Below are 26740 nucleotides of genomic sequence, written 5' to 3'. Positions count from 1 at the left end.
TGTCCATAGTCAGGAAACCATGACTATCTGTTGATCAACGAGCTAGTCAACTAGAGGCTTACTAGGGACATGTTGGTGTCTATTATTCACACATGTATTACGATTTCCGGATAACACAATTATAGCATGAATAAAAGACAATTATCATGAACAAGGAAATATAATAATAATGCTTTTATTATTGCCTCTAGGGCATATTTCCAATAGTCTCCCACTTGCACTAGAGTCAATAATCTAGTTACATTGTGATGAATCAAACACCCATGGAATTCTGGTGTTGATCATGTTTTGCTCTAGGGAGAGGTTTAGTCAACGGATCTGCTACATTCAGGTCCGTATGTACTTTACAAATATCTATGTCTCCATCTTGAACATTTTCACGAATGGAGTTGAAGCGACGCTTGATGTGCCTGGTCTTCTTGTGAAACCTGGGCTCATTGGCAAGTGCAATAGCTCCAGTGTTGTCACAGAAGAGTTTGATTGGCCCCGACGCATTGGGTATGACTCCTAGGTTGGTGATGAACTCCTTCACCCAAATTGCTTCATGTGCTGCCTCCGAGGCTGCCATGTACTCCGCTTCACATGTAGATCCCGCCACGACGCTCTGCTTGCAACTGCACCAGCTTACTGCCCCACCATTCAAAATATACACGTATCCGGTTTGTGACTTTGAGTCATCCAGATCTGTGTCGAAGCTAGCGTCGACGTAACCCTTTACGACGAGCTCTTCGTCACCTCCATAGACGAGAAACATTTCCTTAGTCCTTTTCAGGTACTTCAGGATATTCTTGACCGCTGTCCAGTGTTCCTTGCTGGGATTACTTTGGTACCTTTTTACCAAACTTACGGCAAGGTTTACATCAGGTCTGGTACACAGATGGCATACATAATAGAACCTATGGCTGAGGCATAGGGGATGACACTCATCTCTTCTATATCTTCTGCCGTGGTCGGACATTGAGCTGAGCTCAATTTCACACCTTGCAACACAGGCAAGAACCCCTTCTTAGACTGATCCATATTGAACTTCTTCAATATCTTATCAAGGTATGTGCTTTGTGAAAGACCTATGAGGCGTCTTGATCTGTCTCTATAGATCTTGATGCCTAATATATAAGCAGCTTCTCCAAGGTCCTTCATTGAAAAACTCTTATTCAAGTAGGCCTTAATGCTGTCCAAGAGTTCTATATCATTTCCCATCAAAAGTATGTCATCTACATATAATATGAGAAATGCTACAGAGCTCCCACTCACTTTCTTGTAAACGCAGGCTTCTCCATAAGTCTGCGTAAACCCAAACGCTTTGATCATCTCATCAAAGCGAATGTTCCAACTCCGAGATGCTTGCACCAGCCCATAAATCGAGCGTTGGAGCTTGCACACCTTGTTAGCATTCTTAGGATCGACAAAACCTTCCGGCTGCATCATATACAATTCTTCCTTAAGGAAACCATTAAGGAATGCCGTTTTGACGTCCATTTGCCATATCTCATAATCATAGAATGCGGCAATTGCTAACATGATTCGGACGGACTTTAGCTTCGCTACCGGTGAGAAAGTCTCATCGTAGTCAACCCCTTGAACTTGTCGATAACCCTTAGCGACAAGCCGAGCTTTATAGATGGTCACATTACCATCCGCGTCTGTCTTCTTCTTAAAGATCCATTTATTTTCTATGGCTCGCCGCTCAACGGGCAAGTCAGTCAAAGTCCATACTTCGTTTTCATACATGGATCCTATCTCGGATTTCATGGCTTCTAGACATTTGTCGGAATCCGGGCACGCCATCGCTTCTTCATAGTTCGAAGGTTCACCGTTGTCTAACAACATGATTTCCAAGACAGGATTGCCGTACCACTCTGGTGCGGAACGTGTCCTTGTGGACCTACGAAGTTCAGTAGCAACTTGATCTGAAGTTTCATGATCATCATCATTAACTTCCTCTCTAGTCGGTGCAGGCACCTCAGGAACATTTTCTTGAGTTGCGCCATTTTCCGATTCAAGAGGTAATACTTCATCAAGTTCTACTTTCCTTCCACTTACTTCTTTCGAGAGAAACTCTTTCTCTAGAAAGGATCCATTCTTGGCAACAAAGATCTTGCCTTCGGATCTGAGGTAGAAGGTATACCCAATAGTTTCTTTAGGGTATCCTATGAAGACGCATTTTTCCGATTTGGGTTCGAGCTTTTCAGGTTGAAGTTTCTTGACATAAGTATCGCATCCCCAAACTTTTAGAAACGACAGCTTAGATTTCTTCCCAAACCATAATTCATACGGCGTCGTCTCAACGGATTTCGACGGAGCCCTATTTAAAGCGAATGCGGCAGTCTCTAAAGCATAGCCCCAAAAAGATAGCGGTAAATCGGGAAGAGACATCATAGATCGCACCATATCTAATAGAGTGCGATTACGACGTTCGGACACACCATTACGCTGAGGTGTTCCAGGCGGCGTGAGTTGTGAAACTATTCCATATTTTCTTAAGTGTGTGCCAAATTCGTGACTCAAGTATTCTCCTCCACGATCTGATCGCAGGAACTTGATTTTCCTGTCACGTTGATTTTCAACCTCACTCTGAAATTCCTTGAACTTTTCAAAGGTCTCAGACTTGTGTTTCATTAAATAGATATACCCATATCTACTCAAGTCATCAGTGAGGGTGAGAACATAACGATAGCCACCGCGAGCCTCAACACTCATTGGACCGCACACATCAGTATGTATGATTTCCAATAAGTTGGTTGCTCGCTCATTGTTCCTGAGAACGGAGTCTTGGTCATTTTACCCATGAGGCATGGTTCGCACGTGTCAAATGATTCGTAATCAAGAGACTCTAAAAGTCCATCTGCATGGAGCTTCTTCATGCGTTTGACACCTATGTGACCAAGGCGGCAGTGCCACAAGTATGTGGGACTATCATTATCAATCTTACATCTTTTGGTATTCACACTATGAATATGTGTAGCATTACGCTCGAGATTCATTAAGAATAAACCATTCACCATCGGAGCATGACCATAAAACATATCTCTCATATAAATAGAACAACCATTATTCTCGAATTTAAATGAGTAGCCATCTCGTATTAAACGAGATCCTGATACAATGTTCATGCTCAAACTTGGTACTAAATAACAATTATTGAGGTTCAAAACTAATCCCGTAGGTAAATGTAGAGGTAGCGTGCCAACGGCGATCACATCGACCTTGGAACCATTCCCGACGCCCATCGTCACCTCGTCCTTCGCCAGTCTTCGTTTATTCCGCAGCTCCTGCTTTGAGTTACAAATGTGAGCAACTGCACCGGTATCAAATACCCAAAAGCTACTACGAGTACTGGTAAGGTACACATCAATTACATGTATATCACATATACCTTTCGTGATGCCGGTCTTCTTGTCCGCTAAGTATTTGGGGCAGTTCCGCTTCCAGTGACCACTTCCCTTACAATAAAAACACTCAGTCTCGGGCTTGGGTCCATTCTTTGGCTTCTTCCCGGCAGCTTGCTTGCCGGGCGCGGCAACTCCCTTGCCGTCCTTCTTGAAGGTTTTCTTACCCTTGCCTTTCTTGAACTTAGTGGTTTTATTCACCATCAACACTTGATGTTCCTTTTTGACTTCTACCTCTGCTGATTTCAGCATTGCAAATACTTCAGGAATGGTCTTTTCCATCCCCTGCATATTGAAGTTCATCACAAAGCTCTTGTAGCTCGGTGGAAGCGACTGAAGGATTCTGTCAATGACCGCGTCATCCGGGAGATTAACTCCCAGCTGAGTCAAGCGGTTATGCAACCCAGACATAGTGAGTATGTGCTCACTGACAGAACTGTTTTCCTCCATCTTACAGCTGAAGAATTTGTCGGAGACTTGATATCTCTCGACCCGGGCATGAGCTTGGAAAACCATTTTTAGCTCTTCGAACATCTCATATGCTCCGTGTCTCTCAAAACGTTTTTGGAGCCCCGGCTCTAAGCTATAAAGCATGCCGCACTGAACGAGGGAGTAGTCATCGGTACGTGCCTGCCAAGCGTTCATAACGTCTTGTTCTGCAGGGAGAACAGGTGCGTCACCTAGCGGTGCTTGTAGGACATAATCTTTCTTGGCAGCTATGAGGATGATCCTCAGGTTTCGGACCCAGTCCGTGTAGTTGCTGCCATCGTCTTTCAGCTTGGTTTTCTCTAGGAACGCATTGAAGTTGAGGACTACATTGGCCATTTGATCTACAAGACATATTGTAAATATTTTAGACTAAGTTCATGATAATTAAGTTCATCTAATCAAATTATTCAATGAACTCCCACTCAGATAGACATCCCTCCAGTCATCTAAGTATAACATGATCCGAGTTAACTAGGCCGTGTTCGATCATCACGTGAGACGGACTAGTCAACATCGGTGAACATCTTCATGTTGATCGTATCTTCTATACGACTCATGCTCGACCTTTCGGTCTTCTGTGTTCCGAGGCCATGTCTGTACATGCTAGGCTCGTCAAGTCAACCTAAGTGTTTGCATGTGTAAATCTGTCTTACACCCGTTGTATGTGAACGTTAGAATCTATCACACCCGATCATCACGTGGTGCTTCGAAACAACGAACTGTCGCAACGGTGCACAGTTAGGGAAACACTTTCTTGAAATTATTATGAGGGATCATCTTATTTACTACCGTCGTTCTAAGTAAACAAGATGCAAAAACATGATAAACATCACATGCAATCAAATAATAATAGTGACATGATATGGCCAATATCACATAGCTCCTTTGATCTCCATCTTGGGGCTCCATGATCATCTTGTCACCGGCATGACACCATGATCTCCATCATCATGATCTCCATCATCGTGTCTCCATGAAGTTGCTCGCCAACTATTACTTCTACTACTATGGCTAACGCGTTTAGCAATAAAGTAAAGTAATTTACATGGCGTTTCTCAATGACACGCAGGTCATAAAAAAAATAAAGACAACTCCTATGGCTCCTGCCGGTTGTCATACTCATCGACATGCAAGTCGTGATTCCTATTACAATAGCATGAACATCTCATACATCACATATATATATATATATCATTCACCATTCATCACAACTTTGGCCATATCACATCACAAAACACTTGCTGCAAAAACAAGTTAGACGTCCTCTAATTGTTGTTGCAAGTTTTACGTGGCTGCAATAGGGTTCTAGCAAGAACGTTTTCTTACCTACGTGAAAGCCACAACGTGATTTGTCAACTTCTATTTACCCTTAATAAGGACCCTTTTCATCGAATCCGCTCCAACTAAAGTGGGAGAGACAGACACCCGCCAGCCACCTTATGCAACTAGTGCATGTTAGTCGGTGGAACCGGTCTCACGTAAGCGTACGTGTAAGGTTGGTCCGGGCCGCTTCATCCCACAATACCGTTGAAGCAAAATAAGACTAGTAGCGGCAAGAAAGTTGACAACATCTACGCCCACAACAAATTGTGTTCTACTCGTGCAAAGAGAACTACGCATAGACCTGGCTCATGATGCCACTGTTGGGGAACGTTGCAGAAAACAAAAAATTTCCTACGGTTTCACCAAGATCCATCTATGAGTTAATCTAGCAACGAGTGATTGGATGCATCTACGTACCTTGTAGATCGCGAGCGGAAGCATTCAAAGAACGGGGATGAGGGAGTCGTACTCGACGTGATCCAAATCACCGGAGATCCTAGCGCCGAACGGACGGTACCTCCGCGTTCAACACACGTACGGTCAGCGTAACGTCTCCTCCTTCTTGATCCAGCAAGGGGGAAGGAGAGGTTGAGGAAGATGGCTCCAGCAGTAGCACGACGGCGTGGTGGTGGTGGAGCTGCAGTACTCCGGCAGGGCTTCGCCAAGCTCTATGGAGGAGGAGGAGGTGTTGGAGAGGGAGAGGGAGGCACCAAAGGCGTAGGTCAGAGGTCCTCCATCCCCCCACTATATATAGGGGGCCTAGGGGGGCGGCGGCCCTAGGAGATGCAATCTCCTAGGGGGGGCGGCGGCCAAGGGGTGGGGGGCTTGCCCCCCAAGTAAGGGGGCGCCCCCCTTTAGGGTTTCCCCACCCTAGGCGCATGGTCCCTAGGGGGAAGTGGCACCCTAGCCCACTTTGGGCTGGATCCCTTCCCACTTCAGCCCATGGGGCCCTCCGGGATAGGTGGCCCCACCCGGTGGACCCCCGGGACCCTTCCGGTGGTCCCGGTACAATACCGGTGACCCCGAAACTTGTCCCGATGGCCGAAATAGCACTTCCTATATATAATTCTTTACCTACGGACCATTCCGAAACTCCTCGTGACGTCCGGGATCTCATCCGGGACTCCGAACAACATTCGGGTTACTGCATATACATATCCCTACAACCCTAGCGTCACCGAACCTTAAGTGTGTAGACCCTACGGGTTCGGGAGACATGTAGACATGACCGAGATTGCTCTCCGGTCAATAACCAACAGCGGGATCTGGATACCCATGTTGGCTCCCACATGCTCCTCGATGATCTCATCGGATGAACCACGGTGTCGAGGATTCAAGCAACCCCGTATACAATTTCCTTTGTCAATCGGTATGTTACTTGCTCGAGATTCGATCGTCGGTATCCCAATACCTCGTTCAATCTCGTTACTGGCAAGTCACTTTACTCGTACCGTAATGCATGATCCCGTGACCAGACACTTGGTCACTTTGAGCTCATAATGATGATGCATTACCGAGTGGGCCCAGTGATACCTCTCCGTCATACGGAGTGACAAATCCCAGTCTTGATCCGTGTCAACCCAACAGACACTTTCGGAGATACCCGTAGTATACCTTCATAGTCACCCAATTACGTTGTGACGTTTGGTATACCCAAAGTACTCCTACGGCATCCGGGAGTTACACGATCTCATGGTCTAAGAAAAAGATACTTGACATTGGAAAACTCTAGCAAATGAACTATACGATCTTGTGCTATGTTTAGGATTGGGTCTTGTCCATCACATCATTCTCCTAATGATGTGATCTCGTTATCAATGACATCCAATGTCCATAGTCAGGAAACCATGACTATCTGTTGATCAACGAGCTAGTCAACTAGAGGCTTACTAGGGACATGTTGGTGTCTATTATTCACACATGTATTACGATTTTCGGATAACACAATTATAGCATGAATAAAAGACAATTATCATGAACAAGGAAATATAATAATAATGCTTTTATTATTGCCTCTAGGGCATATTTCCAACACCATCATCCTCCAACTGACCTGGCCAAGGGACTTCTCATGTGCAAACCTGTACATATTAAAATCCCCAAGAACAATCCAGGGGATATCCGATGACACAGCCACATTGTTTAAGGCTTCGAAGAAACTTGGTCTCTCCCTGCTTCGGCACGGCGCGTACACAATGGTGAGCAAGAAAAAGTTGTTGGTAGTAGGAGAGGTCATCTTCATGGTGATATGAAACTTGTGCGTTGCAACGACTTGACCCAGGACGCAGCCGGGATCCCAGGCAACCAGGATGCCATCGGATGCGCCATCAGACAAAGTGACAGAATGATCCTTCAGGTTAGCGGGCAGGAAGGATCGCATCTTGAAGCTAGAGAGAGATGACAACTTGGTTTCCTGCAGGCAAACGACACTAGGGCAGCAACAGGTTATAGTATCGCGAACCAGCGAGCATTTATCATCTTCCCCCAACCCGTGGACATTCCAACTTAGAATCTTTATGGATTAGCAACAAGTATACAACCCAAAAGAAAGGACCAAGGTACACTAGAGAGAAAGCATGCGGTGACGGACACTGAAACAAGCTTACAGCAAAGATGACATACATGATACAAGTCGAAGCTAAACTCGACTGATACGCTAGACCTACCCCGAGAGCAAGCCACACTAAGACCTCTAAAGACACCAAGATAGCCTAGAGCAAGATGACAACTTACTGCTTTAAACATGAAAAGCAAAGCTAGAACAGACTCGAAAGCTAGAGCACTGAAACTGACGAAAACTCGTGGCCTACTCATAGGAAGAGGCGATGGCTTGCACGGAGGAAGCAGAGGAGCTGCTAGCCGTAGGAGAGGCATCACCAGAAGCGGATGCTGAACGGGTCCGGACTTGATCGAGGATGGCAGGTGCGTTGAGGTCACACACTTGGGCAATCTGACGCAGCTTCCCCCTTGTCAGCGGAGATGGAGTGTCCATGAGCGGCAACTGAAGCAGCCCCACCACAGCTGCCGCCCGCGCCTTCTTCTGACGCGAGGAGCCAGAACGGCGAGCCGGGCCGTTGCCGGAGCCCGACTCAGAGGCCGCTGCCTTCCGCTTGGCAGCGCGCTCCACCGAGCCCAAGCACACGCCATCGTAGGCGCTCTGGATCTGCTGGCTGCCTCTCCTACGGCTAGCAGCTCCTCTGCTTCCTCATGCGTTGGCCTTGGATTGGGTCCGGGGCAGGATCAGAGGCATCCCGGCCCTAGTCCTGCGCGGCGCCCAGATTCAGATCAAAGCGCCCCGCAGTTGGCGCCCCCGAGGTGGCAGTTGCCCCTGGCACAGGGGGGAGCAGCTGCAACGTAGGCTTGGTGGAGATGAGGTCGCCGGCGGCAGGCTCACGCTACGGCTCGCGGCAGCTGCAAAAGACTGTGGCGACCTGCGGGGGAAGCGCAGCACAAGCGCCATGGCAGAGGTCAGTGGCCACCACCGGCGAAAGCGAGCCGCTCTGAAGGACCCCGGGCTCGGGCCTTGGAATATGGGTAAAAGGCCGAGTGCAAATGGGCCGAGAAACGAGGATCTGGTGGGCTCGGTAGTGGGTTTGGGCTGGGAAGTGGATAGCTGGTGGGAAGGCATCACGTGATGAGGAAAGCAGTGGGCCAACTGCGGGCAGCAGGCTAGAAGGCACATTCGGCTTGGACGGGTGCCTGCTCTCCACCGACGGCAACAGCGGTAGGGTTCGTGCGTAAAGCCCACCGGCGAATTTTGAAGCTCATGCCTTGTCCAAGGCAGCTTCGTCGCTTCTGGAAGGTCGCCACATGTGGCTAGGGATTCCCCCAAACATTATTTGTATTCCAGATGTCTTGATCAATGAATAAAATCCCTAGTTTTCCTAAAAAAAAGGCAACGGCCGCCACACCGGGGTTGCATTGCACATAGCATTACAAAAGAACCATGTAACCAGGAAGGCATTGCACTGTATTACGTTACATTCTTAGAAGGGGCACAATGATCAAAGCCTTATCAAAGATGGAGCATTTTGTCAAAGACTTTAATTACATCTCTTTTCTTCTTTAGCTCCTTTGAGAAGCCCAATTTACAAGTCTCCTGGGAGAAGCTGAGCCCCTAACTTTGCATCGTGTGTTCACCATGCTGATTCTGCGCATTGGGTAGCTACCTCTCTCATGTAAGCCGTTCATTTTGGGATTAGTTACTACTTACTAGGCCCTGGTGTTAATTCATTCAGGTGTTTAAGCTCACTTATCTATGGAGGTATGACACCTTGGAAATTATTATAACCAAGGTCAAGCCTTGAGAGTTGTGAAACCTGGCCAAACACATCAGGAATGTTCCCCCCTAGTTCATGTTCTCGAAGATCGAGCTGTCGGAAGCTTGGGGGCGTCGCCTGACAAGCTTTGGCCGGGCATTCTCAGGGCAACGACGCGCCCTGAATTCGGTGAGCTGCAAATGACACCCGTCCACTCGCAGTGGCGGACGCTTCTGTTGCATGATCGCAGGACGCCTGTTGGGTCGTTGGTAGCCGCTTTGAAGACGAGCAAGGAGAGCATGTCTGTGTTGTCCCCGTGGTTAACCGTTGTTGAGCCATGGATGTTGCCAGTTCCATAAGACACCAGCAGCAGAAACGCCAGTAAAATAGCCATGTCGAGTTCTTCTTCTTCAGGGAGTGCTCCGTCAGGCATGACGACCCGCGTCAGTAGTGTTGCCTGCAAAATATGTGGAGCACAGCACATACATGGCAGCTTATTGATCATATTCACGGGCAGACCTAGTTACATGGGGGTCCATGATAAACCACTGCAAAACTTAATTACTGTTACTACGAATTCGATAGCGATCCGGGCATCATCATTCGTTCACACAATCATAACTACAGTTACGGAAGGCTCTGTTAGCTGTGCAAAAACAAGATTACGTAAATTTTTCACAGCAAGAGGCAATCATGAAAACAGATCCAGAATAGCGCCTGTTCAAAGAGGAAGAAGAAAAATAAGGGAATGGCTAGGCACCAGTCGACTGAATTTGTTTTTGGGGTCCGAACGATTTGTTTCCAGCCGTTGGATACAAAAGCAATGGGCATATCTCCTTCTTCCACCTCCTGGAAACTCTGTTCATCGTCTTCCTCCTCCCCATCTCGATCTGAACCGCCCACAACCGCTGGCCGGACCCAGGGCCGGCCCTGGGCAGGGGCAAGAAGTGCAATGGAGGGTGTCTGCGGCGGCTCAGTTTGTAATGGCCAAAACAAAAGCTCGTACTGGATCAAGGGTTCAATCCATGTAATTTCTTAATCAATTACCTTCAAGGCTTTGATTGTAATCTTTGTAAGGTTTCTTCAATTTTTGGATTTTCTACTTAACACAGGTTGTATTTTTGGAGGAGAAGAGAAACATAGGATGGGGCGAGGACCACAGCCAGACCCGAGATGCTTGAAATAATTTTAACCCAACAAATTCAGGTGTTTCTACTCCTTTGATGTAAAAATGTTAGCACCTCAAACTATTTGTCTGGTTTTCTTCTCATAGAAAAGAAAAGAAAAGGAAACTAGCAGATACGTTCATTAAATATGTAAAGGGTATTATGCACACATTTGTTTTTAGGAATGCCATCGGTGAGAATTTGTGGAATTAGATGTTCTTAGTGATAAGAAGAACAACATGTTAAAATATTAGATTCTGAAAAATATCCTAATTAGGGTATTACATATTCAGGTGAACACGAAATACTTTCAATTCTGGAACCAAATGTCAATGAACTAGAAGTTTATCCTTTATATTTCTCAGCAAGAGTACTCCTCTCTTGATCATTGTTGAAGTGCTTCTGTGGGGACACATATTATTTCTCAATTTCTTTTTAGCATTGTTAGAAGTTCTTCCATGGGATCGGAATTAAGACCTTTTTGTTGTTGCACCCGTGCATATCAATGGTGCATTATGAAAATTCTTATTTGCCAATTAAGTTTCTTACTACCACTATTCAGTTAAATGTTTTAAATCAAATGAAATTTTGTGTGAATATTTTCACTCTAGAATAGTTACCGGGCCCATTTTTTGAGTCCACCCCGGCCTTCGAAAAGTCAAGACCGGCCCTAGCCGGACTGCTTACCTCCTCTGCCCGCAGTGCTCCCGCAATCGCCTCGACCTCCCCCACCACTGCCCCCGACCATACCTCTACAACTGGCGAGCTACCAATTTCTCCGGTGAACATGCACCCCTTAGATAGACAAGGAGGTTGCTCCCCCCTCCCCCCTCAACCCTAAGCTCTGGGAGTGTTGCCCCCTACCGTTGCCGTGGGACGATTTGCTTAGTGATGAAGGGAGTAGGGCAGCGAATTCAGATAGAAATGAAAAGAAGCTAACTTCCGTAGATGATTGGCGAGGAAACTTGGCGGATTTCAGATACGCCTTTGAGCCAGCCACTGCAAAACTTAAGTATGCCCTGCTGGGTGTCGAGGAAGGGAATGCCATGGAGCTCCAGAACAACACCACTTTGATAGATGGTGAAGTGAGTATTCAACACACAACATAATCTGGTGTGTGGCCCTCCCCTCCCCTCCCGAGGCGCTCCCGCGGGCGTCCCCGGGAGGCAACCCTAGTGCCGCCGCCCTCGTCTCCTCGCCCCGCCCCATCCCTCGCCGCCGCCGGTGGCGTCGCCGGCCAAAGGCCGCGTGGCACAGGCGGCGGTGGGGCGTCTTCCTCCCACGCGTAGGTGACTGGCGGCGCGGGGCGCCCTCCGCTGCTCGGTGGCGCCAGGCGCTGGTCGGCCACTGCTCCGTTTTCCTTCCTCCTCCTGGCGTCCTGGTGGACTGTCGGCGCTCCCTCCTCCCCCTCCTCCTTGGCTCGTGGGGGATGGAGGCCCGGGGGCGTGCTGGTGGCGGATCTGGCAACCCCTGCCCAGATCCGGCTGGTGGTGGTGGTTGGCGGCTCCAGGGGTGGCCGGTGGCCCTTTCAAGGTGGTGGCACTGCAACTGGTCCTCGTTCTGCTCCGGCGGGGTGGCGGGGCATCGGTTGGTCCTGGCCAGGGCGTGGAGACGCATGTGGTGTGGTGGTGGTTGACGCTCTTGGCGGCCTTCTTCGGCGGCTGGGTGCGGTCGATCCGGCGGCCCTAGCCGGCGGACGGGTGGCTGCCTCTTCCTCGCAGGTTCTGGCCGGAGGCCGTGGTAGGGCGTCAGGGGTGACGCAGGGGAGGCTGCTGGAGGGACGGGTAGACCGACTACCTTTCACCGGCGCAGGGGTGCGCCGGTCCGGGCGAGCTCCGCTCCTCCTCCCCTTTTTCTGGCCTAGTGCCTCCTTGCCGCTGACAGTTGTTCGGGGTGGGTCGGTCACCGGCGGTTCCGATGGTGCTAGGGGTTTGCCGGTCGGCTCAAAGCTCGTGCCTTTGATGGTCTCCGGAGTGTCTGGATGCAAGGCAACGGCCTTGGTGGTGGGAGCTGATGGCTCGTGGGCGGAGCTCGTGGCTCGGACGCTGACGGGCTTGCTGTCATGGCCTCGTGGGCGGCATGGGGGTGGGCCTTCGACGATCTCGGTGGTGGTGCGGCCGGCGCTCTCATGTAGGGTCGTACCTTGAACGGAGGCTGAGGATGGTGGCCGGGGTGAAAACCTCGTTTGGCTCAGAGCTAGACCGATGGCGGCGGCGCCCATGCGTTGTTCCCTTCTTGAAGGCTCCATCGCGGTGACCCTGCGTCCTTCGTGTCACTCCGGGTGAAAACCTAGATTCCCTGGTTCGGGCGGTGGCGGCTCTTCGGTGCCGTTTCTTTCTTGGAAGCACCGTTTTGGAGTCCCTGGTTCGTCGAGTTGCGGCTTCGTCTCCTCGCGGTGACTTGTTCACGGTGGAGAGCTCTTTAGACCCTTAGCTATGCTCTTCTACCTACTTGTTGTTTGCTTTGGGGTGTTTAGAGTAGCGTTGTTGTTCGTCAGCTCCCTTGTATCTGCCTTGGGTGTGTGTGTGGTGTCGGGTGGTTTGCATCATGTATGTTGATCGTTGCTTTATATATAAAGCGGGGGGAAAGCCTTTTTCGGTATAGATGGTGAAGAGGAAGAAACGGATGATACAATTGTGATGGATGGCAACCACAAATTACCAGCGAGTCTTGAGCTGGGTCATGGGACGAGGAAGCCCATGGTGGTTCGAGCGCTCTTGGGGATCCAAGGGTGGGTGAGATCAGATGTATTATTTGTGTCTGAAACACATCTAAACAGAAGTAAGGTAGAAAATCTAAGGAGGTTTGGCTTTGAGAGGATGGAGGTGGCAGAAAGTGATGGAAGAAGTGGAGGGCTTGTGATGTTGTGGAACACTAGTTTGGGTGTTTCTTCAACCGAGGTTCAACCAAAAATCATTGACATCCTCATCAATGAATCTTGTGAGGCGTTTTACAGGTATACTAGCGTTCAAAAAGCACGGTGCACGCCACACCCATGACGAATCCCGTCAGAATTTTGTGCAAGCTCTTATTGCCTACTTGCAGAAAGAATTGTGTCTTGATTTTACTATAAATCTTGCAGTGATTCATTCTGCTATGACATGTACATTAGAGCATAACATGCCACGGGGAGAAGAAAAATAAGACGCACGCAAACGTTTAAACTCAAATTCAAGCTATTTATGCAATGGTGATAACTGCAGATTATTTTAAAAAAAAGTTTCAGATCCTTCATCAGAGCATATATGTGTGCAGTTTGATATTCTTTTCAGAACGAAAACCGTGCCTCACTGAAACATACTCTAGGCTTCTGCGCTTGATCAACTATTCATCAATTCAAATAAACAAAAGAACTATGGATATAATTTTAGTAGGGCAATTATGTCTTGGAAATAGAATTGTTGACACCTCTGATCTTTTGTAGATACAATGTTCTTACTCTAAAAGATTCAACTGCATTCGACAGAGGCAGAACAATCCATTTCCATCGCCGGTTTGGATGCGACTGGTGGACAGGGGAGTGCGTCGGTGAATGGGGGGCATGAGGGTTTTTTCTATAGCAGGGGAGGCCGGTGGGTGCTAGTGACCAGAGTAACGCCGCCATCAATGGGGCGCCTTGGGAACCCCCGCCGCCCCGGGAGCCAGCCAGACATGTCTCGCAGCGTCCAACCGGCCGCCTCGTAATCCACAATGACGACTCGCCCACATGCCAACGGTCGCCCACTTCGCCACGCCACGTCGGGCGACACGGTCGACCCGCTGACTGCACACTTCACCTTGCCGGTAGGGGCGGTTTAGGCATATGTACGGCTGGTCGCGCGCACGTACGTTACATACACAACGCGCATACCGGCGAGGACAGAAGGGCAACGATTTTTTAAAATAAGACCATCCTATCTTTTTTGTGAAGGGCTATTATGAGTTAATCTCGGTCGTTTTTAATGTTTAGGGTGTGCACACTGAAGCAGAAGGGAACGTAAAATTATCACTGCCTAAGAGCATCTCCAATAGATGGTCCAAATTTTGACGGTTCAAAACCGGAGATGTAAAATATGGACCATCAAAAAGTGTGTTTTAGAGCTTCGAAAAATGCTCAACTCTACAGATGGTCCAAATCGGAGATGTAAAAGAGCAACTCCAACAAATGGTCCAAAACGAAGATGTAAAATCACCTTGATCGTCTTCTTCAACCTCGGGACGTCGGCCGCCTTCGTCAAATCCATCGCCATCAAGCTCTCCCCGACCTCCCCGAGCGCGCCATCCTCCTCGTGATGAGCTCCTCTCCCTATCTTCCTATTTTTCCCCTTCGATCGGTGTCGTTTGCCACCACTCCCGTGCTCGTCCGTGGTCGCCATGGCCGGAGCCCGAGCTCCCCTGTACGTGCTCCTTTGCCGGGCAGCAGCGACGGAGGCGGGCAACAGCCGACGCGAACACCACGAGCAGCGGCACAGGCACGCTGCACGGGCCAGCAGCGACGGCAGCTCGGCTAGACAGGTTCAGTGCGGGGCACCGCGCGGGGCCGGGAGGCGGTGGCAATGGGGCGGGCTAGCGAGCAGCTGCGGGCGGTGGAGGCGGGCGGCGGCCTAAGGACCCAGCGGAGGCCTACATAAGCAGCCGGACCGCCCGAGGCGCCGAATCCCACTGCAGCTGCCTCCCGATTCGGCGGCGCCCGGGCGGCTGCGAGACGGCTTCCGGCGAGGGAGGCGACGGGGGCGGTGGCGGCGGCGGCGGTGGGGATTTGGGAGGCGCTGGCGATTTGGGGTGGTGGTGGCGGGGATTTGGGCGCTGGCGGCGGTGGATTCCAGCCGACTGGTGTTTGGACGGGCGGACGGGCGCGGCTGTGAAATAAAATGAAGGGCGGTTGGGCGTTGGCAGGCGGTCGCCGAATTTGGACCAGTTGTCTCTCGTGATGCAAATTTGCACCGCGAGGTGTTGTATTTTACATCACCGAAAGGCCACGGTCCAATTTCTTTTACATATGAACCGTCTGTTGAAGCAGCGTTTTTTGTCCCAGGCAGTCCAAAAATTAGGTATTTTTATATTTTTTATATTTTTTTAGAAAAGGAGGATGCACCCCCGGCCTGTGCATCTGGACGATGCATACGACCACTTTATTAATTATTAAGCACAAAAGACCTTACAAAGTAGTACATCAGTAAGCTTGAAGCCATCATCTAGGCAACATCTGTCGCTACTCCCACCCCCTTGATGCAGTGGTGCCGAATGTCCGAGCCTAATACCAAACAGACATCGCACCAAATCCTAACATCTAATGCCGGATGCCCCATCCTAGCCACATACCAGGACTGGGTCACACGCCGGTCCGGCGCACTCACCGAGGCTGCCGCCGCCTTCTTCCACCGATCCATCTCCAGAGCCGGTACTGACGCACAGACCTTGCCAGGCCTGCCGTCGACGCCACCATGGCGCTAGATAGCTTGAACACCCTGCGCTCGTCCATCCAGCCGCATCCGTCGTCGATATGCAGCTGCACCATGCCGCCACCACTCGTCGTCAATGATGCGGTAGATACAACGCCACACCACATGGCAACCTCCACACCATCGCCACTGCTCGAACTACTCGGAGCCCACCATCCACAACATCTCTCCCCCAACAACAGTTCCTCCCAAGACGGCGCCTCCATGGAGGATACGACGCGCAGGACGCCGACGCCGCCCAATCCAGACTGAATTTTGGACTTTCGTCCGGGAGGGGTTCGGGGGTGGATAGGGGGGGACCTCGGCTTCTCCTCTAGGAAGGGTAACGGCGTCAAGTGACGTCGACGATGCCGGGCCGAACACGCCGACCAAAGTTTCCTCCGGTCCCCATCCTATGCCACCAAACCTCTGTGTACTCCGGATCCGAAACCCGCGAAGATGAAAGAGCCATGGGGCTCAACCCACCAGAAAGAAGGATCGAGAAGAACTCCTTGTAGATCTCCAGACGCCGAATCCAACGATCCGACGTGGCCAGCGACGATCATCACCACCCCGCGGCGGCCGACGTAGTCCGAAGAAAGGATCCAGATGGATCCGATCTGGATCCGGCGGCACCTGCGACCACCGGTCAGGCCAACGCAGCCACCACCTCACGACACGCAGGTCACCACCGCTGCGCCACACACGACGCCGATGGGAGACCCACCCACCGCGCCGCCGGACCCCACGTTCGCCCGACGTTTCTCTGGATCCCGCTGTCCCGCGGCAGCCAAGACGGAGAGGATGGGGAGAAGCCCCGCCGCCGCCCAGCCGGCCAGGCTTTGCCCGGCGGCGCTATGGACGGCGGCGAGGAGGGGAAGAGGAGGAGGAGACTCGAGAGGCGGCGGCTAGGGTTTTCCCTCGATATTTTTATATTTAGACCGTCTATTGAAAATGTTCTAACAAACCGAGCTATTCAGCTGAGAGAGGATATACATCGCTAGAGAAGAGGGAGGAGGCTGTTACTGTTAGACGTGGAAGTCAAAACTTATCCTTCCCTCTATCTCGCTAACAAGCCAGTGGTCACTTGATCTCTTCTGTTGTTGGCTCCTCATTCCTCTCCCAAGCGGCTAGGTCTCAGCAGCCAACCAGCCATGGCTTCCCACCCGTCGCCGCCGCCGGAACACCGCACACCACCCGCTCCCACCACCATAAGTGACCTCGGCGACGACCAGCTCCGAGAGATCTTCCTCCGCCTCCCGGACCTCCGCAGCCTCGCCTCTGTCGCCTTCACCTGCCGCGGCTTCCTCGGCGCCGTCCGTTCGTCCCGCGCCTTCCGCCGCCGCTTCCGCGCGCTCCACGCACCCCCGCTCCTCCCTCGCTTCCTCGCACAAACGGTAGCTCCGTTCCCCGCCTCACGGCACCCCTCCGCCGGATTCACCCCCCTCCAAGACGATGACACTTCCGACTGGCGGGTCGATTTCTATGATCCTTCGCTTCCCTACAAATACAATGGCGGCTGCATCGCCATCAAGCACCGGAGCGTCAAGCAACGGAGAGTTTGGTACAACCCTCGAACGATGGCCCTGTTTCTCTGCCCCAAGGATCATCATGACATGCCCGACGGCACCACCCTTGGGTTCCACACATTCTCCTGCGAAGAGGATCAGATGCCGTCCCGTGTGGTATGTGTCCGTCACGACTACTCACGGCCTTGCGCACAGGTCGCTGTCTTCTCATCGGATACCATGGAGTGGCAAATCTTCCCGGAGACTGCAACGCCGCTGCCTCATGGCTTCAGGAGCACAACCTGCACCGTGCTGGATGGGTTTATATGTTGGCAATGCGTGTCCATGAGCGGGATGATTGTCAGCGAGTACATTTTCGTGCTCAACACAGACACATTTCAGTTCTACCGGATGGATCTGCCGCCGCCCTTGAGAGTGATACCCCAAACATTTAAGATTGGTCAGACCAATGATGGGAGGCTCTGTATTGTGAATGAGAAGGAATGCACATTTAGTATTTGGATCTCGACAACCGGCGATGATGGCATCGAGAGATTTGTGCTGGACAAGATGTTCCCGTTGCACGCTAGCGTTATAGAGGTCATCAGTTGTTCAGTGAAAGATACAATCTCAGTGCGGCTTATGATGATTTTCAATGGTTTTGTGTATTTTGCACTTCGCCTATGGAGGAATTACGTGGATCAGTACAAATCCCCTGAGTGGTTCATGTCCATGTCTTTGGAAACAGCGGAGCTGAAGCAGCATCTAAAGAATAGAAAGCGACCTATCTTCCCCGTCCATCCCTACTCGGCCTGGCCTCCTTCTATGGTATACATCTCGGTAAGCAATGTGACCATGGTGCTAAGGATTCCTTTTTATGTTTGGTCCATAAATTGTATGCAATGATGTTTCCTAAGGCGATTGTATTGCTATATATGAAGATATGCTATCAGTTTTAGTCAAAGTAACATGTCTTTGAATAACTCGTAGTAGAGGAGCTAGCAGTGCTATTCCCATTCCTTCAAAAAAAAATACTCCACATACATAATCTAGACAAATCTAAGACAAGTAATTTGGGACCAAGGTTGATGTAGACAACCTCGACTACTTGCACATTACTATAAGAGGGTTTATGCAGGTTGTATGATAGCAGTAGCATTGAGATATAAGGCTCCACATACAGAATCTTTAATTAGTACATGAATAGCCTAGATTTATTGGAAGTGTTTAAATATTTGGAGGATTTCTACAGATTATATGATAGCATTACTATAAAGCTCCACATACATAATCAATAACTAGCATATGAATAGCTAGTTTTTGCAGTAGTGTTTTAGCATTCAGATATGATAAGTTATGCCCAATGGTAAGTTAGGTTTTCTTTCTCCTTTTAAAATTGTTTGGTCTTCTACATCGGTTTCAAATTTATGTCCTATTTAAGAAATATGTCCTTCATAATTTGATGTCAGTGAGAACTGAGCATTTGCCAATATATTCATTCCTACGCAGCACGATTCAATCTTTGATTTCAACTGCTATATATATGTGCACATAATTATCCCAATGGCACTACATATCTAACATCTTCCATGTTTTTGGAGGCGCACACCATATATCTGTGCTTTCTAGCTATAGGTGCATATATATTAGCCATCCATTAAGTCCGTAAAATCTTCACAGTTTTTTAGCCTACATATTGGTTTGTTTCTATAGTTAATGAGGCACCCAAATCTAATTAAATTTAACCGTTAGTTAGTTTCATCAAGTATGAACTGTTATCTTTCAATTGCTTTTGTATTATATAATGATATAGTAGATTTAGATGGCAGTGGTGTATCAGTAATTTATTTCATTTCATTGTCTCTGTAAAAGCTAGATAAAATGATCAGAATCGCTAGATTGTATTCCCTTGCACATATTTGTCTGCATAAACACTAGAATTCTTATTTACATTTTGTCATAGGAGGATTCAAAATCTGAGGTTACTGCAAACAGTGTTGAAGATGTTGGTTCTGAGGGCACAGGAAAGGATTCATCTATCCTTATAAAAGCATTACAATCATATAAAGAAGCTTTGATTAAGGATGGTGACACAAATGTTGCAGAGATAGAGGCCTTCTCACTTTGTATTGACATTGAGGATGAGAATAACTCTCTTGTGAGGAAAATCATTGCTTTAGATGAACTGTTAATAACTGTGAGAGATCGTGCCTTGAGGGCGGGTGCAGACTCTGAATTCTACAGACAGAAGATCAAAACAGAGAACTGGTGGAAAATGTGCAAGAGGAAGTTATGGAGAGCTTTCTGCACTAGCTGAATAAGCCCATCTATCAGGACTAAGTGAGTTTTTACTTTTTGTTGCGTTGGTACTTTAGCTTTTAGATGCTTTGATGACGTTAGCTGAATAAACCATTATCAGTATTCATATGACTGGTTGGCAGGAGTCCTAGTCTTCAGTTTCATCTACTATGCGTCGTTTTAGAGATGACTTGTACCTAGAAACGTACAAGTCCCAAACTGGTGATTCTTTATCTCTGTTCCTAATCGATGGTGTTTTAAGCTTTTGTCAGCTTGGTATTAAATCTTTCCTTGTTGTTTTAGAAGTGCATTTTATGTGTGAGCGAGTTTGAAGATCATATAAATAAAGGTGTGTGGTCATTCTCTGTTACATAATAACTGAAATGCTATCTTTCTTAATTTTTCCTTTCGGAAAATATTAACTAGTTAGGTTTATTCAGATTGCAGCAAAAGCTACTTTTTAGAGTAATCATTTTTCTCTGGAACGTGAAACAGAATGCGTGTCATTTACTTTTAGATACTACATACTACATACTATTATTTCCTGCACTTGCCCACTTTATTTTTCCATTTTAGGATTGCTCACAAGTTTAAACTGGGCAAACCATCCTTAACATTTCCCCCTTTTGCCTTTTCTACCAGTACTATTTTAAGCAGACAGGCTGTCCCATCGAAACTAGTATCTGAGGGAGCGCAGACTACACCGAATTTTGTTAACAAATGGTTATTGGCACGTTTGCAGTTAACATCAGGGGCATGAGACGGGCAGTTGACAGGTCTATGTTGATAGCAAGTGCCATCCCGTCTTCATGGACTGTCAAATGGTGCAACCATGACATGATGTCAAATGTCACCTTTGACGAGTGTCACTTCAACCTATATATTCTGTTTTCATTATGTATATGGAAAATAGACAGTGGAGTCTGCTCTGGGGAGCACATTTAGTCCATAAAATTCAAGAACTAAATTGAAATGTGTTAACAAATTATAAAAAACAGTGCTTGACTTTCATTGCGCATGTTGCAAGAGGTAACACCCGATGTGGTCTGCCCGTCATGGGGTGCGGGACTGCCCCTGTGCACGCACATCAGTTGCCTGCTAGTAGGTTGTGAATTTGCGATGCAGCACACAATTATAGCATCCAGGCCACAGCTGCTACCACACTGACGCCAGGCAATTTGGTTTTTCCCAAGGCTTTTGGTGTTGCACATAATGAAACACAATTGTTGTAATCATAATAGGATATTAATCCAGAAAGGCAATGCAAGCTGGGGTATAAAGTGTATTACAATTACATTCTTAGAGAAGCTGGGTCATTTTATCAACAGACTCTAATTGCACCCCCTTTTCTTCTTTAGCTCCTTTGAGAAGCCCGGCTGACAAGTCTCTTAAAAGAAGTTGAGCTCCTCACTCTCCTAGATCACAATGGATGATGGGCCTCCCACTATCATGATGCAAATAGTCCAATTCATCTGCTATGTTAGTAGCTATGCTTATTCTTTCAGCTAGGACTAAATGCCTTCCGGCTGCCTGATTCTCACTCTCCTAGATCACAATGGATGATGGGCCTCCCACTATCATGATGCAAATAGTCCAATGCATCTGCTATGTTAGTAGCTATGCTTATTCTTTGAGCTAGGCCTAAATGCCTTCCGGCTGCCTGATTCTCTTGATGATGCAACCAAGTGTCCAAGTTCCCATTGGGCATGAAAGCATAGATTAGAGCTCTGAAAGCATTGCCTTTGTTGTTGATTGCAGAGCATTCTGTTATGAGAGGAACAATGTTTCTGTGAAGAATGCCTCTCAGTGCTTTGCATTCTAATGCAAAACTTCCTTCGGCGCCTGGAATCTCAAGGTCAAGTACCTTGACTGCCACTTCCGTTTTGACTTGGCTCAAGTTGCCTCTGTACACTGAACTGTAACTTCCTCCGCCAATCAAGTTAATCTCAGAGAAGTTGCCCGTCGCTCGAGCTAGGTCCCAATAAGAAACTCTAGGGAATTTCTCCCTGAGAGAAGGCAACAATGAAAATGTCGCTTTTGGTGTCTTCTTATAGATTATAAAGCAAGTCAGCAGTGCAAGTGACATGAAACCAATTAGGGGGATCAACAACGTAATCAAACGATAGTGTCTTCCTGTTCCCGGAGAGGCTTCTGGGCATGAGGGCACATGGAAACCAGTTGCTCGTCCACAAAGTCCCCCGGGGTGCTCAAACAATCCATTTGTTGGAATTTCCCCTTGGAAATGATTACTTGCTGAGAGATTGAAGGTCACTTAGAACTGTTGGGATGGCACCTGATAAATCATTATGGGAGAGGCTGAGCATGTCCAAGCTTAAAAGGTTGCCTAAGGAGGTTGGAATGACACCCGTGAGATTATTGTGGTCCATTTGGATGGTTATGAGGCCCTGACACTGGCCCTGATTATCAGGAATTTTTCCAGAAAGTCTGCTAGAAGAGAGTGATAGTGCAATGAGTTGCTTAAGCTCACTAATTTTTGGAGGTATGTCACCTTGCAGATTATTATAGCTAAGGTCCAGCCTTGAGAGTTGTGAAAGTTTTCCTAATATGGGAGGTATGGGACCTTCAAATTCGTTTTTTGCTAAAGAAAGTATTGTCAGTCCTGAAAGGTTGCCAAAAGATGGTGGAATGGACCCGGCGAAGTTATTTTCATGAATATCTAAGGATTGTAGGTTTCCTAGACTCTCCAACCATCCTTCAATTGTACCAGTTAAACTGTTTTCGCTAAGATCTAAATCGATTATGCTACTCAGGTTTCCTAGGCTTAAAGGAACTGTTCCTGATAGATTGTTTCCACTCAGTTCTAGGTGTGTAAGTTGAGTTGACAACTTACCAACGGAATCTGGTATGGCTCCTTGCAGCTGATTATTTTCTAAAAGAGTGAATTCCAGTTTTTACCCCCTATTTTGATATTTTTGTCACTAATTACCCCATTTAGCAGGATTTCATCCGTTTTACCCCATTTAGCAAAAGTGTTGCCACAATTTACCCTGTGTAAAATTTTGTATCTGTTCTGACTGGCGGGTCCAAATTGTCAGGTCTAGCTAGCAATGCCACATCGACGATTTTTTCCTATCTATTTTTCTCCTTGTTGAACCGGTCCTCCTAACTTCTCCCGACCGGCCAGGCCCGATATGATCGCACCGTCGTCACGGACCCGCCATCAACTGAGCACAGCCTGATGGTTATTGAAATAAATCACGATGTCCATGTCCGACTAGGGCAGGAGGCAGTCTTCACATGGGATACGTATAGGCTTAGTTTGGCTAGGGCTAGGTGCTATATATATCTTTGTACACCACGTTCTAATATCACCAGATCAAAGCAATAAAGAAATGTGAGGCTCGAGACTATAGCCTGTTGCAATCTATCGATCAGAGTTTCTTCCATCGATCACCAAGTTACGCAGTGTTCTGCCGACGGCATCGTGATCGACCGATCGGATGTAGCACTAGTGCAAAGCCCAGGTTCACCTACGCGTGCATGCGCATGTGGCATTGTTCATCAATCCATCTGTGCTAGCTTCCGTGTCTAGCTGCTTGCACGTTTGGTCCTGATGTCACCAAAGCAAGAAGATTCAGTGCAGCGGTTCACGTAAATGGACGTGCCTAGCCCGATGTCGGGGAGCTTGATGGAGCCATGAGAATCCACCGGTCGGTGTCGCCATCGCCGATGCCTGACAATATCTAACACTAGGTTCGAGCGAGCCTGACGGGTGCATTCGGTCGGAAGCCTGGACAGGCAATGCAATCGATTGGGGCAGGCGACACAAGCTAGAAGCGACTGGAGGTGAGCATGGCGCGCGGCCGACTCGGGCGTTGTGCGTTGGACGTGATGTGAGTGACCTCCATTGTGCCGAGCCGGTCGGGAGAAGTTATGCTCTATGCGGCACAGGTCAGAATGCTCACACAATTTTAAACAGGGTAAATTGTGGCAACACTTTTGCTAAATGGGGTAAAATGAATGAAATCTCGCTAAATGGGGTAATTAGTGTCAAAAATGTTAAAATAAAGGGTAAAAAACGGAATTCACTCTTTCTAAAAAGAGCATAGACAATTGACTAGAGTTTGTTAGTCCATACAAAGATTCCCAGCTTTGGCTGTCCCCTGATTCAAGCTTGTTATACTCTAGGTTTAGTACTGATAGGTTTAGTAGCTTTCCAAAACTAGGGATTTCTCCAACGAAACTGTTATTTGATAAATCGATAAGCTGTAGCATTGTTGCATTGCCTAGCGAAGCTGGGATATGACCATGAAGCATGCTACTGCCAAAGGTAAGACTTTCCAGGTTAGGGAGGGTATCACCAATGTCAAGTGGCAACACCATTTCTAGCATATTGGAATACCCGTCTAACACTGCAAGCGAGGTCAGATTGAAGATTGATGGTGGTATTGGACCTGACAGCCTATTACCACCAAAGGCCAAGACGAGCATGTGGGACAATCCCCCAAGTTCACCAGGTATGCTCCCCCCTAGTTGGTTATCCTGAAGGGTAAGTCCTAATAACTGGGTGGCGTTGCTGATGCTTGGCGGGATGACCCCGGTGAGATTATTCTGAGAGAGATCCATAACAATTAGTAGATTGTAGAGCGAACCAAATTTTGTGGGGATTGGTCCTTCTAGCATGTTTGTGGAAAGATCTATAATCTTTAGTTTTGAACAGTTTGTGAGTGAGTCAGGAATTATCCCCTGGAACGAATTGGATCTCAGGTCAAGGAGGAACAGCTCCTGGAGCTGGTTTAGGGAAGGTAACTGGCCGGAGAAGCTATTGACGGACAAATTAAGTGTCTGAAGGAACGTCAGGTTCGCCTGACAAGCTTTTGCCGGCGAGTTCCAGAGCGGCGACGAGCCCTGCATTCCCTGGGCTGCAGCTCACACCCGTCCAGTTGCAGTAGTGGACGCTTCTGTCCCAGGATCTCAGGCTTTGAAATCGAGCAACGAGCGCATGTCTGTACTGTTCTCGTGATTGACTATTGAGCAATTGATGTTGCCAGCTCCATAGAACAGCAGCAGCAGAAACGCCGCCGGTAGAATAACCATGCTGCGTATCCTCAAGGATTGCTCAGTTACCTGCATAAATACATACAGAGCAATGTTCACCGGCGCCCGGCAGAGCTAATTACAAGGGCGTCCGTGACAAACCACCGCAGAACTCAAGTGCTACGTGTGCTCTGCTCACAACCAGAGTTACTTAAGGCTCTAGTAGCTGTGTATGTCAAAATAAGATTATGTAACCTCTCACAGCAAGAAGTAGTCAAGAACACAGACTGTAGCGTACCTCTGCTCGTTGACAGGAGCGCGCAAAACGGCAGCTTCCGCAGCTTGGCTTTGCCGGTAGGAGGTTTGTATGCATACGTTTCAAATGCTCGGTAGCACACCGGTTTAAATGCAGTTTTTACCGCAGGTTTGCGCCACACACCGTACTGTCAGCAGCACTCACCCACTCACGCCTTATCATCTTAGCTTGACCTGAGTCAACGGAGCCTTCCACTCGAGGTCTCCAGCTACTTTTCTCCTGCCGCTGCTGTCTATCGCTCCTGCTTGAGCTGGACAGTTTTGTTGCAGTATGCATGTCCAGCCTTCATGTATTCCAGATCTATCTAGTACTCTCTTGGTCCCAAAATAAGTCTCTCAACTTTATACTAAAGTTAAGACACTTATTTTGGAATGGAGGGAGTAGTATGTTTTTACTGGGCCACATGTGTAATGGCTTACTAGTCCGAGCCGTCGTGATTATCATGCATTCTTTCGGAACCCTGCTTTTCTTGGGTCAAGTAGACTTGTAATGCGCTCGTTGTAGACAACATTTGGATGAGCAAGTGTCGTTTCTTGCACGGCTATATACACTGACAGAAATACCATTCATATCAAATAGAGGGAACAAGTATCTTGGCAGACCCGCCATTCGATGGAAGGGTGAAAGACGCTTCGGCTTCAACTTTGAAGATTATAATAATCCTAAAACCTAAAAAGTGCTCGCGGGCTCGTTTGTCTTATAGAGCACACGCGCTCGACCACCGTCGGATCTGATCACGCTGGAGGATGAAAACTGCCGAACGGATATACATCGGTGGAGAGCCCCATGTTTCTCCCTCTCTCGTTGACCCGCACGTAGTCTGGGATGAGGGGGCGGAGTGAGCGGTGCTGTGCAGTTCCACCGTCGCCCAAATCCGTCGCCACCGCGGCGGAACCGCCAGAGTTTGGGAGGCGCGAGGGTGGACCCCACGTGCGCGGCCGCAGAGCCTCTGTTCCTCATCTCTCTCCTTCGAAGCAGGGCGGAGGAGGGTGACGGTCGCCGACGACGATGAGTTTATTCCGGCAAGCGGGAAGGGGGTTCTCCGATCAAAATCAGTGGTGAGCATCGTCTACCTCGTCTTTTCATGCGCTTCTCTACTGGATGCCCCGGGGGAGGTTCTGTGATAGGATACTGTCGATTTCACGGGGGAGGGGCAGTAAGGGGGGGGGTCGATTTTTGTTGTGTGATACACCACGTGCGCCGGCGGTCGGATTTTTGGTTGCAAGGGACGAGCATTTTCTGACATTTTTGGGGTAATGGGATGTGGATCTGCGGGGTTCGAAATAGAAGTGGCGAGTTGATGTCTTCGGTTCACCATGATTGATTTGTCTGCCATTGTGCATCTGCAGATCTGCAGCGGGTGTACAAGTACAACACCTCCGGGCTGAGCTGGATTTCCATGGAGCGACCAACGTCGTCCGCCGCACCAGCGCTCTCTCCACGAGCGACCCACGGACACCGGCGAGTGCTCCCGTCCAGCTCCTGGCTCACCTTCTTCAGCCTCGCTTCCAACTAGTGCAGCCCACACGGCGTCAGCGTCCGTACTGCTAGGTGTACAACACAACTCCGCCTCG

At 48.6% G+C, this 26740-nt stretch overlaps 1 protein-coding gene and 2 pseudogenes across 3 annotated transcripts; 1 reads left to right on the top strand and 2 right to left on the bottom strand.

Moving 5' to 3' along the window:
- The first annotated feature begins 7600 nt into the window (after window positions 1-7600).
- LOC147986852 (uncharacterized) lies at window positions 7601-21080 on the top strand. 2 transcript variants are annotated; one of them, XM_087544978.1, is made up of 3 exons: window positions 7601-18394; window positions 19518-19894; window positions 20595-21080. In XM_087544978.1, the coding sequence occupies exons 1-2, from the start codon at window positions 17201-17203 to the stop codon at window positions 19869-19871; spliced, it is 1548 nt and encodes a 515-aa protein (XP_087401104.1). In that variant the 5' UTR covers window positions 7601-17200; the 3' UTR covers window positions 19872-19894; window positions 20595-21080. The 2 variants fall into 2 exon arrangements, with proteins under 2 accessions (XP_087401104.1, XP_087401103.1); XM_087544977.1 differs by having other exon boundaries at window positions 19518-21080.
- Window positions 21081-21225: 145 nt separating this feature from the next.
- LOC147986851 (putative LRR receptor-like serine/threonine-protein kinase At3g47570) lies at window positions 21226-22764 on the bottom strand (annotated as a pseudogene).
- Window positions 22764-25282, bottom strand: LOC147986850 (uncharacterized; annotated as a pseudogene). Its single transcript, XR_015617427.1, has 2 exons — window positions 25149-25282; window positions 22764-24940 (listed from the first exon to the last, which is right to left on the bottom strand). The product of XR_015617427.1 is annotated as an uncharacterized LOC147986850 (transcript).
- Between the last annotated feature and the right edge of the window lie 1458 nt (window positions 25283-26740).

The sequence above is a fragment of the Triticum urartu genome, chromosome 2A (genome assembly GCF_056163025.1).
Source record: "Triticum urartu cultivar PI428250 chromosome 2A, HENAU_Tu73, whole genome shotgun sequence".
Classification (NCBI taxonomy): Eukaryota; Viridiplantae; Streptophyta; class Magnoliopsida; order Poales; family Poaceae; genus Triticum; species Triticum urartu.
The sequence above is the reverse complement of the archived record's forward strand: the minus strand, read 5'-3'. Positions and strand labels throughout refer to the sequence as shown.

What these genes read in the sequence shown, in the direction of transcription:
- LOC147986852 (XM_087544978.1), top strand. Translation starts at nt 17,201, where the DNA reads ATGGCTTCCCACCCGTCGCCGCCGCCGGAACACCGCACACCACCCGCT. An exon ending in CTTCTATGGTATACATCTCG is followed by an intron (nt 18,395 to 19,517) that starts GTAAGCAATGTG and finishes ATTTTGTCATAG; the next exon opens with GAGGATTCAAAATCTGAGGT.